The sequence below is a fragment of the Carcharodon carcharias genome, chromosome 6 (genome assembly GCF_017639515.1).
Source record: "Carcharodon carcharias isolate sCarCar2 chromosome 6, sCarCar2.pri, whole genome shotgun sequence".
Classification (NCBI taxonomy): Eukaryota; Metazoa; Chordata; class Chondrichthyes; order Lamniformes; family Lamnidae; genus Carcharodon; species Carcharodon carcharias.
Window position 1 is genome coordinate 176,355,189 of NC_054472.1, and position 18,350 is coordinate 176,373,538.

Here is an 18,350-nt window from a genome sequence, read left to right on the forward strand (position 1 = left end):
TGCCCATGATTGACCTGATGCCATGAGACTCCAGGGTCAATGTTGAGAACTCCTAGGGCAACTCCCTCCCAACTATGCTATCACCTCTGCTCTGCCGGTGGGACAGGATATACCCTGGGATGGTGATGGTGGTGTCTGGGACACTATCTGTAAGATATGATTCCGTGAGGATGACTACCTCAGACTGTTGCTTGACTCATCTGTGAGACAGCTCTCTCAATTTTGGCACTAGCCCCCAGATGTAAGGAGGACTTTGCAGGGTTGACAGGTTTGCCGGTGTGGTTTCTGGTGCCTAAGTCAATGCAGGGTGGTCCATCTGGTTTAATTCCTTTTTGGAGACTTTGTTGTGGTTTGATACAACTGAGGCCATTTCAGAGGGCATTTAAGGCCAGACTAGGTAAGGACGGCAGATTTCTTTCTCTGAAGGGCATTAGTGAACCAGCTGGGTTTTTATAACAACCGACAATGGTTTCATGGATTTTTAATTCCAGATTTTTATTGAATTCAAATTCCACCAACTGCCGTGGCAGGATTTGAACCTAGGCCCCAGGGCATTACCCTGGGTCTCTGGATTACTTGTCCAGCCACAATACTGTTATGCCATCGCCTCCACTAAAGGGTCTTAGTGATTGCACAGACCCTTGGGGTCAAATACGACACCAGGTTTGTCAACAGTCTCTGGTTTAATTCAGACAATTGCCATGGGGAGGGATGGAGTCGAATGCTAGAGAATGGAGTTGGAGCGGATACCATAAAAATGGCTTCAGTCTTCCCAATATTTAATTAGAAGAAATTTTTTCCTATCCTGTACTGGAGGTCAGAAAAGCAGTCTGATAATTTAGCAATAGTGGAATTGTCAAGAGAAGTATGGGTGAGTTTGAGTTAGATGTTGTCAGCATACATGTGAAAACTAATGCTGTTCATTTGAATGATGTCACTGAGGAGCAGCAAGGAGATGGGAAAAAGAAGGCGGCCAAGGATAGATCCTTGGGGGACAGCAGAGATGATGGTATGAGAGTGCGAAGAACCTATTCCAGGTAATTCTCGAATATCCAAAAAATAGTTGGCCATGAGAGACACTAACTCTCACTCAGAACTAAAGAAACCAGAATTTATATAGTAGCTTTCAAGACCGCAGGATCTTCATGCTTTCCAGCCAAAAAACGTGCTTTTGAAGTGTGGTCGCTGTTTTAATATATGGAAACATCCATTAATTTTGCACAGAGGATGGTCCCACAAACAGCAATGAGATAACGCTCTGATTAGTGTGTCACAAAACTATCATATTTTTCATAAAAGGCTGATGGGTGTGAGTGTGGATGGTTCTGTCTGTATGACTGATTTAATTAGACCAGAGATGCTTAGACCAAAAGATTGGAATTATCAGAAGAGTAGGTGTAAAACAGATTTTTGAAATGGAAATGGATAAGCAAGGCTGAGGGTTCCACAGATAGGGTGTGAATGAAATTTGCATTTTTAGAAAAGTGAAGGGGTTGTTTGATTTTCAAAGGGATGGTGTAATGTTTACAACTAACAAGATAAGTGAGGCAAAGCAATATGATTATTTTTCCTGAAAGTGCTGACCATAATGGTGACATGAAAGATTTTTATATTATGGGAAAAGTAAATTTCCAAAGGCATTTAGTACAATAGGATTTTACACATTAAAGAGAGAGAAACAGATATAAAGAAGGGTGGAAGGGTATCTGGAGGTGGCTGTGTAAAATCTTGTGAGGTACACAATGTGAAAGAGATTTGGGAAAAAGCCTCCAGCCACTCTGAAGAAGTGATGCTCCAAAACTAAAGTTGCGTCAAAAAGCCTTTGTGGGCGCTGTGGTAACCTTGATGGATTGCCTATTTAAATTTAAAATCTATTTTGGATTATTGCCTTAAAGGGGCTTGTAGTTAGGAGTCAGGTTAATTAGGAATTTGGGGATTTGTTATAATTATCAAGTAACTGTAATCTTATGTATGTGCTTGAATTATTTTCTTTTGCTAATAAATGTTTTAATTTAATTTTATAAATCTCTAAAAGTGTTAGTGGACTCATTACTTCTGAGTTCAGTGTACAAATCTTCTCATAATAAACACAAATTGCAAAACCGTTGTGATAGTGTGGCCACGTTTCCCTTGTGGATTTGTTCCACCTGGCACATACCACCTGCCACATCATCACAAGTGATTTTGATAGAGGAATAAATGCCAAGTCAGGCAAATATTCCACCTCCCATATATGTTGAGAGATAAGTTTTGGAATACATTAAGTATCTCCTGTACCTTGGCAGCCTCTCTCTCAAAAGGTCACCATTGATGAGGTTACCAACATCGAATCAGCTGCTCTGCTCAGCCTTCCATGGACTACAGGTGTTTGACAACAAAGACCTCCGCAAGTCAACAAAAGTCTTAACGTACAGAGCAGCTGTCACCACACTTCTGTACTGCAGTGAGGCATGGACTGTAGGCAACACATAAGAGCGCTAGAGAAATAACATCAGCAGTGCCTGTGCCGTATCCTCCAGATTTAATGGGAGGACTGTCAACAAACGTTAGTTTCCTTCTTGAAGCCAGGTCCACAAGCATTCAGGAAAATTCCTGCAAAATCAACTACGATGGACTGGACACTGTGCCCAGATGGCTGAAAAGCATCTCCCTCGCCAAGTCTCATCTTCGCAACTCAATGGCTAGAGTTCCAGAGGAGGATGAAGAAAACGCTACAAGCTCCCCCTGAAGCACAGCAATACTGACATTAGTAACTGGGAGAAGCTTGTTACAAATCATTCAAAAATGGCAAAAAATCTATTCATCACGCTGCATCATGCCTTGAGTCCAAATGCCACAATGATGAGGCAGAGTAACGACAGAGGAGGAAAGGAAAAGAACAAAATCCTGCACTCTGCACCCCACTACCTTGTGGGACAGGGCCAAACATCTGTGGATCGAGAATCAGCCTGTTCATTCACATGAAGACCCATGGCAGAAACTCATGACCCTGAGTAGACGTCATCCTCAAATTGAGGGACAGCTGACAACAATAACAAAATGCCAGGACACCAGGAAAATTCCCCTGCTCTTTTCCAAGAGCACTGGATCACTGGATCTTTTACGTTCACCCTGAAGAGCATACATGGCATTAGATTAATGCTAAGCTGAAAGACAGCAATTCCAACAGTGCAACACTCCCTCAGCCCTGCACCGTTGCATCTACCTAGAAGATTATGTACTCAAGTCTCAGGAGTGGGATTTGAATCCACAACCCTCTGAATTGGAGTCAAGAGTAGCATCACTGAGCCAAAGCCAACATTAAGTTGCTAAAAGTGATAAGCTGTATCAGCCACATGAACAGAAGTAAGGACAATTCGCAAGAGCAATTAGGGACGAGCAATAATTGCCTTGGCAGTGACACCCACATCTCAAGAAAAAATTTAAAAAAGCAAAACAAAACATGCAGTTGTTCCATCAATGTCAAATCCATCCTTCAGCATACATGCAGTGAATTTGGCACTCAAGGAAACAGGCCATATTGTAAAGCCACTTTAATTCAAGATGGAATACAAGATCAAAGCATCAAATAGAAATACCACTTTGTATTTGAAATAAAAATATCATTTCATTATTTTGTATTTCAAATTAATGTAAAATTGTGAGGGTGACAGCAGTGGGAAGGAGTGGCAGGCAGTATTTCATATTTAAAAAATGTTATGCTCAAAACAGAGTGGTAACTACAACATTGAAAGACTTGAACCCTGGATGTCATCACAACACCTAATAAAAGCATTCACAATTACTATGTTTGTTAGCGTTAAAAAAGTAGACATTTTGTCATTAGGGGTAAAGTGAAGTCAACTTATTAAAAAGCCTCATCCTCTCCAGGTTTTTCTCTTTGCAGAACTATTTCTCCAGAAACAGCGGATCCAGCAGTAAGTAGTATCTTTTTTTAGCATATTCTACTTGGTTCTTTCCCTTCAGTCCTGTAATATTGATTTTTTTTCTCCCTCTATCAGTTCTAGCTCCTAATGATGATTTAAGTGGACCAGAAAAGTAGAAGAATTCATTTGGCACTATATGTAGCAACATCACCACTGTTCATGAAGAATTCTCTGATCGTTACTTTCTAGTGCAATGGTTTCCAAAGTGGGCTATGCGAAGCCCTTGGGGGCTCCCAAAATGTTTTGGGGTGTTCGTGGGTCATAATGATCAACCTGGAAGTATCTTGGTTGAAGTAGTAGCCTGTTACCGTAGATTAGAAGACCATCCCGATTGACAGACTACTTGGCCAATGATTGCTGCTGTTCTGAACAGCAGCATTCACTGGCCGATAGAATGCATCTTATATGGCGCCTCATGGCAGGACTTGCAGTTGGAGAGTCATTGGAGGGTCAGTTGTGCTTCAGAGTTGTTTGCCTTCCCCTTGCAACCTCCCGTCTGAAATCTTGAAGGTAAGGTAAGATTTAGAGTGTTGATTTTTTAAAACATTTTTTTTCAGTATTGGAGCTGCTTCTGATCCCCGAGAGCCCCGTGGTTCAAAAAGCCTGCCAAAATCTATGACATTCGAGGGTCAGACGCAGCAACTGAGTGCACTAGATTGAAAATTTGCAGGACAAGTAAATCCCTTAATGATTTTTGGAAACTGGGGTTTGAGGGGTTGGGGCAGGATCTGTTGCGGGTTGAAAGTATTGCAAATATTGGCTACTGGTAAGAGGTGGGCTCAATGATATTTAACTGACAAGAACCAGCAGCCAGGCCCAGCAAACTTTAAAAAAAAAGCATCCGCTTCAGAAGCTGATACCAGTTATGAAAGTGAAATTTTGGAAGAGTGTTGGTATTTTCACAATGTTGGTGTTTTCATTAATATTATCAAATTAATATGTAATGATAAATAATGTAATTATTAATATTATGCAATAAAGTGTCATTCAGAAAAACAAATGTTATTTTCCTAGATCACTGCTTTGATAGTTTATATTCAGGTAAGGGAGAAAATCCCTGGAAACTATTTATTTTTATGAGAGGGTTCATGAGGTTTGACATTTTGATGAAAGAGATTCAAAGGGATCTTAAAGTTTAGGAATCACTGTTCTATTGTAAGAGTAAACTTGTTCCTTTAGTTTATGATAAGTATAGCGAAGAGAGAAAATATTCATGAACACAAGCAATGTTGCTACTCACAATGACAAAAAAAACTGTACCAGGGAATGGATGCATAAAAATTCCAACAGGAGCTAGGACTGATATCAAGAAGAGTCATCATTTAAAAATGACAGCACAGTTAATAAAAATGCACTGATTGAAATGAAAGGAAGAAAATGTATGTTTCTGAATATCAGTAGACAGTAGCTGATAATTTCTGGTGATAGAAGTTTTATCAGGTTGTCCCTGAGCTGCATGAAAGTTAAGTATTTTGCCAGATTCTGGCAGGAGGAAGAGGAAATACCATATTATGAAAATGCAAGTTTTTATATAAACAACACACTTTTAAGACTGCAAAATCATGATTTCTGACCTATCCAAGACAAAGTGCTTTACTTTCCTAAAGCCAAACATAATCCTTAGGCTAAACACACATATTAAATAAATAAAATTGACTGAGCAAGAGCACACTGTACAACCTCAATGCACTTGAGTCAAAAGCGAGCTACCTAAAAAAAATGCAGCAGATCAGAATGTTAAGCATATTTTTATATGGATATGTAATGGATATAGAAAGCATTGCAAACACTTATTTGCAGGTCTACTACATTTAATGCTGCTAATTCTGCTTTAATTTACAACAAATTAACTTAGGACCAAGTCATAAATAACTTCTTAATACCCTACTTACAGGTGAGAACTACAAAATAGGAAGTAACACAAAATTCATCCCAGCCAAATGTTCATTGAACTACAAACCACAATGAATGCTTGGCTAAAAACTTGATTTTACAAGTAGGAATACCAAATTTTCCATTCTTTTGAACAGTTTGGCAAATTTTATAACCTGAATTTGCGATTCATGGTCAATACCCACAACAAAAATGTAACAGCTTTTCCCAAATGTTAAGTACAGCATACACAATACATAGTAGGATTACTGTTGCACCATCTGCATTAAATAACGGAACGTCAATATGCTCCAGTCCCATCATTTCATTGCTAGGTTTAAAGGGTTACAGTTATGGAGAACGATTTGGCGATGGAGCCTTTTCACTGGAGCAGAGCAATTACTTTGTAATGGTCTTCAAGATTATTAGGGGGTTATGATGGAGTGAACGGTGACGGATTGCTTCCATTTGGTTGAAAGGACATGAATTAGAGAGTACAAGTATAAAAATCACAAAAAGAATTGAGGAGGGAGGAGAAAAATATTTACAGAGATGGCACTTGAATTCATTATAGTAATCTGGCAGTACTGAACTGAAAACAAGCAAGACATTTTTTGTCAAAGCTTTTCACCTTGCACTCATCAGGTCAATTCACAAGAAAATACCAATGTCAGGGGAAACAACATATTTATACTGTATGAGAAGAGAGTGCTGATTGGTTGGCAAGTTGACTCTGATAAGTAGAGGCGTTGCCATGGAGAATGGACCAGTTGATGGTGACTGACAGCTAACTGCCAAGCATTGTTTGAAATTTAAACCAGGCAGCTTGACTCTGATTGGTCAAAACATTGCCTTGGGCAATGAACCAGCGAATGGCTATCACTCATTTTATTTAAGTGAAACAGGCTCAATGTGTGTACATGTTCTTTCTGTCTGCAAAGAACAGGGACCTGTGTATTAATATATATAGCTTTCAGTATACATAAATGCGCCAGAGTGTGAGCCTGACAAACAATCTTAAACTGGTTGCCTGCGTAATTCTTAGCACACTGAGCATTACTAAGCAAATGTCCAATCGCAGAATCACATCTAATGTTGGACACTATGTTTTGAGTTTTGCAAGCACGGGTTGCTTGGGTAAGGTCCATACCTTGCCCATTGCGAACAGCGGAAGGGACATGCTGTTTAATATGATCCGCCAGTAATTGGAACCTACAGCCTACATCTTTTTGGCTTGTCAACAGCATCCTGTTAGTGGTGAACACCACTCGGGTTGCTGCTGCATAGTAGCAATGTGAAATAGCTACCTTTATGAGTTTGCGCAATATACAGCATGAAATAATCTGAATGGGTCCAAGGCCATCACTTTTGGATCAGAAGAGTGCCCAGTCTACCTCAGATTACCTCGGAAGGGCAAGGTATCTCAAAAAATTGAGCAACAGGTAAAGCTAGCTGTTTCATGCAGCTACTATGCAGTAGCAACATAAGTGGTATTCACACCAACAGGATACTGCTGTCAAGCCAAAAAGACATTCTGCCTATCACACAAATGAGTAATGTGGTATATCAATTTCAGTGCCAGTGTGGTGCTAGCTATGTAGGCCATACGTCCCGAAGATTGGCGGATCATATCAAACAGCATGTCCCTTCTGCTGTTCACAATGGGCAAGGTATGGACCCTACTCAACCAGCCTGTGCTTGCAAAACTCAAAACATAGTATCCAACATTAGACGTGATTCCGTGATTGGACAACATTTGCTAAATAATCCTCAATGTGCTAAGAATTACGCTGACAACCAATTTAAGATTGTCAATTGGGCTCACATTATGCCACATTTACATGTACTGGAGGCTACATACATTAATACACAGAGCCCTGTTCTTTAAGACGGAAAGAACATGTACACCTGTTGCACCAGTATCAGCTAAATAAAATAAGCGATAGCCATTTGCTGGTTCATTCCCCAGGGCAATGTCTTGACCAATCAGAGTCAAGCTGCCTGGTTTGTATTTCAAACAATGCTTGGCAGTTAACAGTTAGTCACCATCAACTAGTGCATTCTCCATGACAATGCCTCTACCAATCAGAATCCGCTTGCCAAACAAACAATCAGCACTCTCTTCTCATACAGCACATTATTTCCTCTGACATCAGTATTTTCTTGTGAATTGTCCTGATGAATGCAAGGCAAAAAGCTTTGACAAAAAAATCTTTTTTTTTCAGCAATACTGAATTTATTACAACAAACAATTGCCAAAGCAGAATCAACCCATAGGTATTATGAGATTTAGGTACTTGCTTGAGAAGTGGAATATTTAATACTCATGGAGCAAACAAGAGAGTGACAGGACATAGATCTTGGAGAAAGAGATCACACACTTGGGCAATATGGTCTACTTCTGTGCTGCATGACTTTATTACAATAAATATATCATAACATTTACTGCACACAACCTTAAAGGTGCAAGGTAAATTATTGCCTTTGAGCACTATGCTGTTCAACTTATCAAAGCTCTTTTAACAAGCAAGAGCAGGGGTCACCACTCCACATTACCACTCCCACCCTGCCACCCGAGTCCTGCCAAAGAAGAATTGGCAAATCTCATATGGTGGCATGGACCTAACTTTACATTACAGGAACAGCACATGTTGAAAAACAGTTCTTTCAAAGGAACTTAATAGACATTTACCATAGAGGGGGTCCATTAATACTCAATTCTTGGGATATTTTTGTAATGCTGGAGCAAAGCCAGAATCCAAGAGTGATAATAGTGATGTGTGTGACATAATCATAAAGCTGTTCTGACACTGATAAAATAGAAATGGCTCGTTATCGACATAATAAGATACTTTAACAATGTATAAGATTGGAAACAGTGATATAGTTGCTTTATTTTTAAAAAAGTGATTTCAACATCTTTCCTGATTATTTTCCATTGGTATTCATGAAAAATAATGATGCAAACACTTTATTTTGGGAGGATGTGAAATGCCCTAATTCTACCATATGCAGGCATCCATATCAAACTTGAATATTTTTCTTCACCATGCAGTGTATTTATACGTGGAAAGCATTTTTCCAAAAGTCTTCATAAAGATAATTCTGCTTTAAATCAGGAATACTACTTCAGGTAGGTTCATGGTCCAGATTAATTTTTTTTAAGCTTTCAATCCTTCTGAATTTTAGCTAGCTAAATTGTTGTAAACAGTCAAGTTCAATATCAAGAGCAAATCACTGGTTTCATATGAATCTCAAGAACAAAGAGCTAAGGTAATTCATATTTCCATCTGCAACAAATGCCACTTGCCGCCATGTCAAGACCAGTGCTAGATGTACTCTATTGTCTGTCCTATTGACAATTCTAGTTTAATTGCTATTTCCGGCATTTCAAAAACACTTCACCTAGTTCAAAGCATCAGTATGGTACAATACCTGTTAATGCATTAAATACATAGGTCTCAAAACAAATTCATTAAAGCCACAAATACTACTGCATGCTGCGCATTTCATCTTCAAGCAAAGTGATGTCAGTGACAATAAAAACAAAACATATTCTTATTTCTCCAACTGTCCAATGGCAGTAATATATGATAGGAGCTAAATTCAACACTTACAGTTAAAGATTGTTGGAGGTGGATGCTCGGTTACTAGCGGGCAGTTTTCTTCATCACTGTTATCTCCACAATCATTTAGTTGGTTGCAAATCAAGTTTCCAAATTTCAAACATCTGTCATTGGTGCAGTGGAATTTGCACTCTGTAAAAGAGCATGTCATTATTTACTGGCACGCATCATTCATTAAAGTATTTAGTCCTCAACTCAAGTGTCACTATTAAAAAGAATTACAGAAATTTTCAATTTCAGCATTTTTAAACATTTAAAACTTTGAAGTTTTGCAGTGAAATACTACAAAATAATTTAACTCAAGTTACTATTGTGATCTTTTCAATAATCAATTACAGTTACGGTAGTTAATACACTTCTGCTCATTTGAAATGCAGTTAGTTATATAGGTAACCACATCAGGAAATTTGTGGGTAGGAAAGTCCAACAAAAAGAAATTACGATGTTCTTCTTTCTCTTTCTTACCTGATAATAAAAGGTGACAAATTTCTTCCACTTTGCATTCAGATCACTCCCTGATTTATTCACAAATAAACAAAAATCTTATTTATGTGGACAGACAATTAACCTGCCTCACAAATCCTGACCAAGGAGTACTGCTGAGATGTGATGGGGTCATCAGTGCGCTCCAAGTACCTAATGGAATTTAATTCTGTATTCAAAGACTATAACTGTCATTAAAGCTTACTAGGGCCAGAAATTAAATCAATAACTGGTTAATCTATTCTCAGTCAGCTTGGCTCAGGAAGAAATGTTGGCTAGGATACCTGGCGAACTCCTTGACGGTCTCTAAATGGAGGTATTAGATCTTTTATGTCCACCTTTAGCTTATCAGGCAACATGGGACTTTGCTTAAATACCTCACGTGGAAGACACCAGCTGTTCCATGTGGTGGGTAAAATGGCTTTTGCCTCAATCTTTTGCTCACAAAGGAATGACATGAGAGGTCCTTACTATAGGAAGTCACATTACCCAAAAGGAAACCATGCACAAAGGCATTTCTCCAAATAGCTATCTTTTCATAAAAAGAAAAAAGAAGCACATTGCATACACTATCATTTGCAGTTGCAGGTTATCCACATACATAGTCTATAAAGAAAGTCATCATATGCAACAGAAAACTGTTCATTTCAGTCTGTCTCACTTTCATCTGTTTCTACAGCAAGTGCTGGTGAGCACAGGAAATGGTAAGTTGAGTGATGGAACACATGGCTGGATAGTTGGTGTAGGAGGGAGGGCATCAGGTTTCTGAGGCATTGGGACTGGTTCTAGGACAGTGGGACCTGTACAAGATGGACAGGTTACACCATAACAGGATCAGGGCCAATATCCTCACAGGGAGATTTGCTAGTGCTGTTTTGGAGGGTTCAAACGAGCTTGGCAGGAGGATGGGAACCTGAGAGGTAGCTCAAGCTAGAAGAAAGTAAAACTGATAACAGGAAGTAGAAAAGTAGCAAGCAAAATTAGAAGGCAGGCGAAACAAAGGCGTGCATCAACTAGGCTTAAAATGCGGAAAAAGCTAAAAACTTAAAGACACTCTACCTAAATGCACACAGTATTCACAACAAAATATATGATTAAAGGCACAAATAGTAGTAAATGGTGACAATCTAATTGCCATTACATAAACATGGCTACAGGATGACCAACAGGGAACTGAATATTCAAAGGTATTCAATGTTTAGGAAAGACAGGCAAAAAGGAAAACGAAGTGGTGTTGTGCTGATAATAAAGGATGGGATCAGTATATGAGTAAGGGAGGATCTCAGATTGGAAGAACAAAACATGGAATTTGTTTGGGTGGAGCTAAGAAATGGCAAGGGACATCAAACATTGGTAGGAGTTGTTTATAGGCCACCAAACAGTAGTGGTAATGTAGGGCATGGTATTAACCAGGAGATTAGAGAAGCATGTAGCATGGGTAATACATTAATCATGGGTGACTTCAATTTGCATATGGGCTCGGTAAACTGAATGAGTGCTAATGCTGTGGAGGACACGTTTCTGGAGAGTGTTAGGGATGGTTTTCTAGAGCAGTATGGTGAGGAACCAATTGGAGAACAGGCTATTTTGGATGTAGTATTGTGTGTTGAGAAAGGGCTAATTAATAATCCTGTTGCAAAAGAACCTTTAAGGCTGAATGACCATAATATGATAGAATTTTACATTAAATTTGAAAGTGAAGTAGTTCAATCTGAAGCCAGAATGTTAAATTTGAACAAAGGAAGTTATGAAGGTATGAGGGGCAAATTGGCTAAGGTAGATTGGGAAAATACATTAAAATGTAAAACGGTACACAGGCAATGATAGTCTTTAAAGAATTATTACATACTTTACAGCAATTATACATTCCTTCAAGGCACAAAAACTCAAAAGGAAAAGTCAGTCAACCATGGCTAACAAAGGAAGTTAAGGATTGTATTAGATTCAAACAAAAAGCTTTCAAAGTTGCCAGAAATAGTAGTAAATCTGAGGATTGGGAGGAACTTAGAATACAGCAAAGGAGGACCAAGAAACTGATAAAGAAAGGGAAAGTAGATAGTTTGAGACAGCTGATGGTAAAGGCTGAGTTGCTCAAATCCCAGAGGGAAACTTGAAACAACTGTGATAACCCATTTTTGTAATTTGTATGTTTCAAGATGCAGGCCTTGAATTCAGTAGTAATAAGACCACTGAATCTCAAGAGGTTTTTATAAAACTAAATTAAACATTTATTAAGAAAAATTGTAACACATACATATGTCTACAAAATTACTTCTTTATTAACTACAAAAATCCCCTGATTAATCGGACTCCCAGTTACACCCATTAAGGCAACAGTAAAACTCAGATTTAAAAAGTCCCCAAACAAAGCACATTTGAACTTACAAATTCAAAATGAGGTTCCTTGCGAGTTGGTTCCTTGCAGACATAGTTGGAGGTTTACAGGCTGGTTAGATCTTAAATGCCTCTGCCTTACACACAATCTCCTTTACACTCTTTGAATGTAAATTTTCCATTTTATTTCTAGGTTTTTAATTTTACCTCTTCTAACAATAACATCCTTTGATTCCACCAATTTTATTAGCAAACTGAAAAAATAAACAAATTGCTTAGCATCTTCTAGCTAGGTGCAAGATTTTACCCACAGTCTTGAATGGTTTATTCATCAAATGCAAAAGTACCCCCTTTACACCTATGTTTCTAAACTTCCCCTTGTTTATCTAATTACCATTTCAAACCCACTTATTTCTATACATAAAAGCCTCTAGACCAGCTGGCTTTAATCCAATTAAGACACAGACACATATGCACAGACACCACAAAACTCTATTTTAAAAAATAATTTCCAATAACATTATAGACATTAATCTCTTCATGACAACCCCTTCCTTATCGAAAAATGAACTGGCATAATTCTAAGAACCAGCTTCATATTTAATAACCCATTTTACACTATCTCCTATACTTAACTATATATTTAGACTACCAGCTGCATACATTGAAATAATATATATAATCAAATCCTTGGTGTCAGCAGAAATCATTCCAGTTCAATGTCCAGGTTTTAAAATATCCAATCTTCCCTTTAAGCTTTAAACTCTTGATAGCACATTTACAAAACAGATTCTCTCGTCCAGTGACATGTACTATCTGGATTTCAGTCCTTTTTGTTGACAATTCTTAGTTTCCAATTTAACAGGCACTTTAGTTTCTGTCATATTGTCCATTACAGAAGTTAATATATCAGCAATGTTACTTGGAGCAGTTATTTTGTTCAACTGGACCACAATTCAGCAAAGAGTTTTTATTCACAGGAACAACTTTGGAGCTGTGATACTCCATACCACACATCTTTCCCTTCATTTTCTCCAGTTTGCACTGAAGTTCAAGAATCTCTTTACTCTGTCTCAACAAAGTTCCAACAGTTCGTCAGTTTTGGTTTTTAATTCTGCATTCAACCAATTATTCTGATTTACCAACAATTCCTTTTCTTCTTCAAGGCATTTTCCATGATTTTTCATGGAGACTACTGATGCTTGAAGTTCATCAAGCTTTAACTGAAGATTGACCTTTGTTAAAATTTAATTCTACTAACATTTAGACATTTTAAGCCCTCAGTCAAGTGTTTTACTTTCTGTGACTGATTCTCAATTGTTCGCACCAATTCTCTTCTTTCATTAGCAAACTATGCATTTACGCATAAAAGTTGGTTTTCTATGTTAACTAGGTTTTCCTTCAATTGTTTGTTATCGGCAATAAGTGTTTCATCTTTAGCCACAGTAGTTTTCTGAAGTTGGTTAAGATCAGCATGATCAACTGCCTGCTGCAATACAGTCATTGCCACATTACTGTCTCTATTAGCCAAATCATTACACAGAATAAAATCCACCCCTTCAATAGGTGATTTAGGAATAATTCCTACCGTAACAATTCCGTTTATAAAGCGAATTTGTAAGTTGACTTCACACAAAGAAACAGGTTCATAAATTCCATTAATACTCCTTATTAATACTTTTTCTTTCATAAAACTATCCAGAACACAAATTGTATCATCAGCCACCATCAATGACTGAACTGCCCAAGTATCTCTCAAGGTAAGGGAACACTTCTCTCTCCTAAATAAAACATCCAGAATAGCCTGACTTCCTTCACCAGTAATCAAAGAAGAATTCTTTGGACAATCCTGAACCATAACCCCCTTCCAGAAGGTCATGAGGGAACACATTTCACCTGTGCTACTGCTACAGTTTTAAGAACCATTTCCATTTCTGATGCAACTTTTCCTGAGGATTCTTTAGGCGTTCCTAGTCCTGCAATAGTTATACCATTTAAACTCTAGCAATCTGCCCGAACATGTCCCACCTTGTTACTTAAGCCTCCAAATGTCGCTACCACCCTCAATCCTCTCTTTTTTGGTCTGGTGAGGAATTTCCTGGAATTGCCAACTGTCCCTTCTCTTCCCTGGCTACTTGCCTTCCTTTGACCTTCCCACCTTCTATCCTTCTCAGGTTTGTGTGGATGATGGAAAAAGGGTTTAGACCTATGGACCAGCTTAAAATCGTCACCTACTGCCTGTCTAGCTGTTTTAACCCTCTGGTCTTCAACATGGGTTCTAACGACAGGAAGAAGTGAATCTTTAAATTCTTCCAAAAGAATTATTTCCCTAAGTACTTCATATGTTGTCTCTACCTTTAATGCCTGTATCCAACAGTCAAAATTACTTTGCTTTACACTCTCAAATTTAATATAGGTCTGCCCAGGCTGTTTTCTTATATTCCAAAATTTTTGCCTGTATGCCTCAGGGACCAACTCATATGCACTAAGAATGGCCTTTTTCACTGCATCATACTCTACAGAAACTTCTTCTGAAAGTGAATTATAAACCCCATGAGCTCTACCCACAAACCTACTCTGTAAGAGCAATGTCCAGATTTCTTTTGGTCAGTTTAGCCACCTTCTCAAACAAATAAAAAATGCCTCTACATCCATTTCCTCAAACTTCGGAAGGGCTGGCACAAATTTAAACATCTCTCCACTGGGCTTTGGGTTGAAGGCTTTTTCATCATCAGAACCTTCCTCAGCATCTGAGGCCTCTTTTTTAAGGTCCAGACTTTTAAACTGGTATTCCCTTTCTCGTTCCTCCTCTCTGTCCTTTGCCTCTCTTTTTTTATCCTTCTCCCTTGCCTGAAATTCCAGTTACAGCTACCTAAATGCTCTTTCCTATTCCTTTTCTTCCCTTTATCTTTCCTTTTTCTTCCATCTCCAATTCAAGTTTTTTCATTTGCAACTGAATCTTAGCTAATTCAATTGACTCAGCCCATGGAGAACATGGTCTCTCTGTTATCCCTTCCAGTTTCAAATGCTGTGCTATTACCTCAACTATGTCCACTTTCCTTGCCCCTTCAGGGAATCCTAACTCCAGCTTATCCACCATTTCCATTAGCTTACTCGGTTAATTTTTGTAAACCAATCGTGGTTACATTTTCCATTTGCAAAAAAGCCATAGCAACCTCCAAAGCCATTTCGAATTCCAACCCATATCATATACTTCACAGCAACTCCAATTCCTACGTACAGTATCTCTGTGCCTCCATGTACTTGTTGAAAGGATGCACAGATCCCACCAATGTTCCAATCCCACCAGAGATCCTACCGTATAATGATAAATCTGGAACCAATTATTATTCCGCATCCAATCACCCACTGCCCATGTTTCAAAATCCTGGGCGAGCCCCTACTATATGATCCCAGCTGATGTTACTATTGGACAAGCTTGATCCCAGGATGGAACCCAGCTTTATAGATCATGACAGTTATTTTTAGTTTAGATACATGGAGGGTGGCTACTGAACAGAGTCACAGGAATTAGCTGATAAACTTTTAACAAAAGAATAAAACATTTATTAAACAAGAAAAGATGAACTTTAATACAATACCCCTTCACCCACACCAATACCTTTACAGATATGTTCAGATTTGTAAGGAAACACAAGTTACATAAGTTATTTTATGTTCCCAGTAAGTACGCAATCCATGTAAACCAATAGGCTTTCTGTGGTCAGGCACACCACACTCTGAAACCAAGTGACAGATGTCACCCCAAACAGACGCTATGAATCTCTTATCAACTCCCTCCAGATGTTTGTCATACCGCGAGTCAACCGATCTCATTGAACTCCGTCTTTCACATGAGGGTTTCCAATCTCCACTCTCGAAGAATCCGCTTTGGGAACTTCTCCCAAGCAACGCTTTCTCTCAGATGCCTTCCGCAAGGGTTGCAAACTCCCCTTCCGATGCTCCTCTCCCGTGGATCACTGCATTCAAGCTTCCTTCCATGCACTCTCTCTCACGGACTCAGCCTTCAACAGTATACCACTGCTTCACATGCCCATAGCAAAGAGTTACAGACCTTCAGCTGTCTCCCTTGGACCTTCTGGCTTCTCGCATGCCTATATCACTTTAAATCTGTTTCCTGCAGCTTTCTCCCTTTAAGCTTGAAGCTTGCAGCCTTCCTTTCTGCTCCTTACTGTCACTTCCACAGAACAGGACCTTTTCCAGACTCTTGTCCTCCTTTGACTAGAAGGTCTTCTTGGGACCGCTCCTTTCTGTCTCACTCCTTGGCCTTGGGACCTTTCGGTTCTATTGGGAAATCTGCTTTCACTGCAGTTCCCTCTCCCAATATCCAGTCTTTCTGGAATCCAGTTTTGGAATGGCTACCTGTCCCTCTGCCTTCCAGTATCTCTGGCAGCTGCTTCCAACTGAACTCAAACTGTTTTCTTTTTAGTTTTTTTCTGTCTGTGTATGTGGGTGAGTGGGGCTCCCTCTCTGGACCCTGTTACGAGGCAACAGCACAGTTTTGTTTTCCTCCTCTTGTTTGCTTTAACTCTCCAAGAGTTGTAAAAATCTCATTAGAAATGTAGGTGTACAAACAGAGCTTTAGAGCAGCTGTCTCCACTCAAAGATGAAACTAGATCCCAGGTTTAACCCACAAAAAGAAAATAATACAAATTGAACTTAAACTTAAAGACATACCTTATTCTTAACACACACAATTACAAATATAACTTAGCTAAACTATTTCTATTTCCTAACATGGAGCAGGCTCGATGAATTGAATGGCCTACTCCTAATCCAATGTTCCTACACATGCATTGCACACAATCTTTAAAGTGTTCAAGTCTGCCAATAGTACGTGTGTGGGTTGTTAGTGGTCATTTGTCTGGTGTCTGACGGTTTACTGAACTAATAACTGTATTGGGCGAGTTGTCTTATGAGGAAAGGTTCGACAGGCTAGGCTTGTATCTGCTCAAGTTTAGAGTATGAGGCGACTTGATTGAAATATATAAGATCCTGAGGGATCTTGACAGGGTTGACGTGGAAAGGATGTTGCCTCTTATGGGAGCATCTAGTACTCTGGCCATTGTTTAAAAGTAAGGGGTCACCCATTTAGGACAGAGATGAGAAGAAATTTTTCTCTCAGGAGGTCGTGAGTCTTTGGAACTCTCTTCCTCAAAAGACAATGGAAGCAGAGTCTTTGAATATTTTTAAGGCAGACGTAGTTAGATTTTTGATAAGCAAGGAGGTGAAAGGCTACCAGGAGTAAGCAGGAACATGGAGCTCAGGTTACAGTCAGATCAGCCATGATCTTATTGACTGACAGAGCAGGTTCGAGTGGTCTACTCCTGCTCCTAATTCGTATGCTCGTACGTCTGCTGGTTGCCTCTCTGGAGAATGTTGATGCTGTGACAAGTGCTGCTGCTGATTTGTTGCATTTGCTGGGGAGTAGTTGACCTCTGTGACTGATGTTCATTTGGGGAAATCAACTCTTCCTCATTAGCAGTCTGCCACGAAGGAGCAACATCACCAGTTGCACGTGTGTGTCTGCGGCTGTGACAATATGTCGGGTTGTTCACTTGCACCATGTATGATCGAGGTGACAACTGCTTTACACAGGTTCCAAATTGCCAAGTGGACTGACTTTGGTTGAGTACATTGAATGTTTGCACTCTGACTGACTCTCCAACTCTCAAATGCGGCAATGATTTGGCCACTTTATCCAAGTGAAATTTGGTTGTAATTTCACTTTGATTTGTCACTCACTCCTGTTACTACTTCTGGCTTCAATAGATTTTTTAGCTATTGGAAGAGTAGTTTGGGTGCGGTGTTATATTAGTTGCTGGACTGGACTACTTTCTATGCCTTTAGCAGGTGTGTTTCTCCACTCTAAGATAACCTTGTATTCATCAGTGCTGGATCTACTCAATATTTTTGATGACTCCTTTCACAATTTTCACCACTGCCTCGCCCTTTCCATTTGACTGGGGCTAGTGTGGACATGATGTGTAGCACTGAATTTCCCAATGATTCATGAAGTGCCTGAATTCTTCACTCATGAACTCAGGGCTATTGTCACTCATCACAATATCAGGAATGCCATGATGAC

The 18,350-nt window shown here is 39.2% G+C and overlaps 1 protein-coding gene across 3 annotated transcripts in view; it reads right to left on the reverse strand.

The window, feature by feature from the left end:
- Nucleotides 1-18,350, reverse strand: part of ldlrad4a (low density lipoprotein receptor class A domain containing 4a) — a 442,850-nt gene that overhangs the window by 269,104 nt on the left and 155,396 nt on the right. For all 3 annotated transcript variants that reach the window (XM_041189957.1, XM_041189960.1, XM_041189958.1), the window contains one exon: nt 9,416-9,556. In XM_041189957.1, the coding sequence (XP_041045891.1) occupies nt 9,416-9,556 (141 nt within the window). The remainder of the gene's footprint in view (nt 1-9,415; nt 9,557-18,350) is intronic.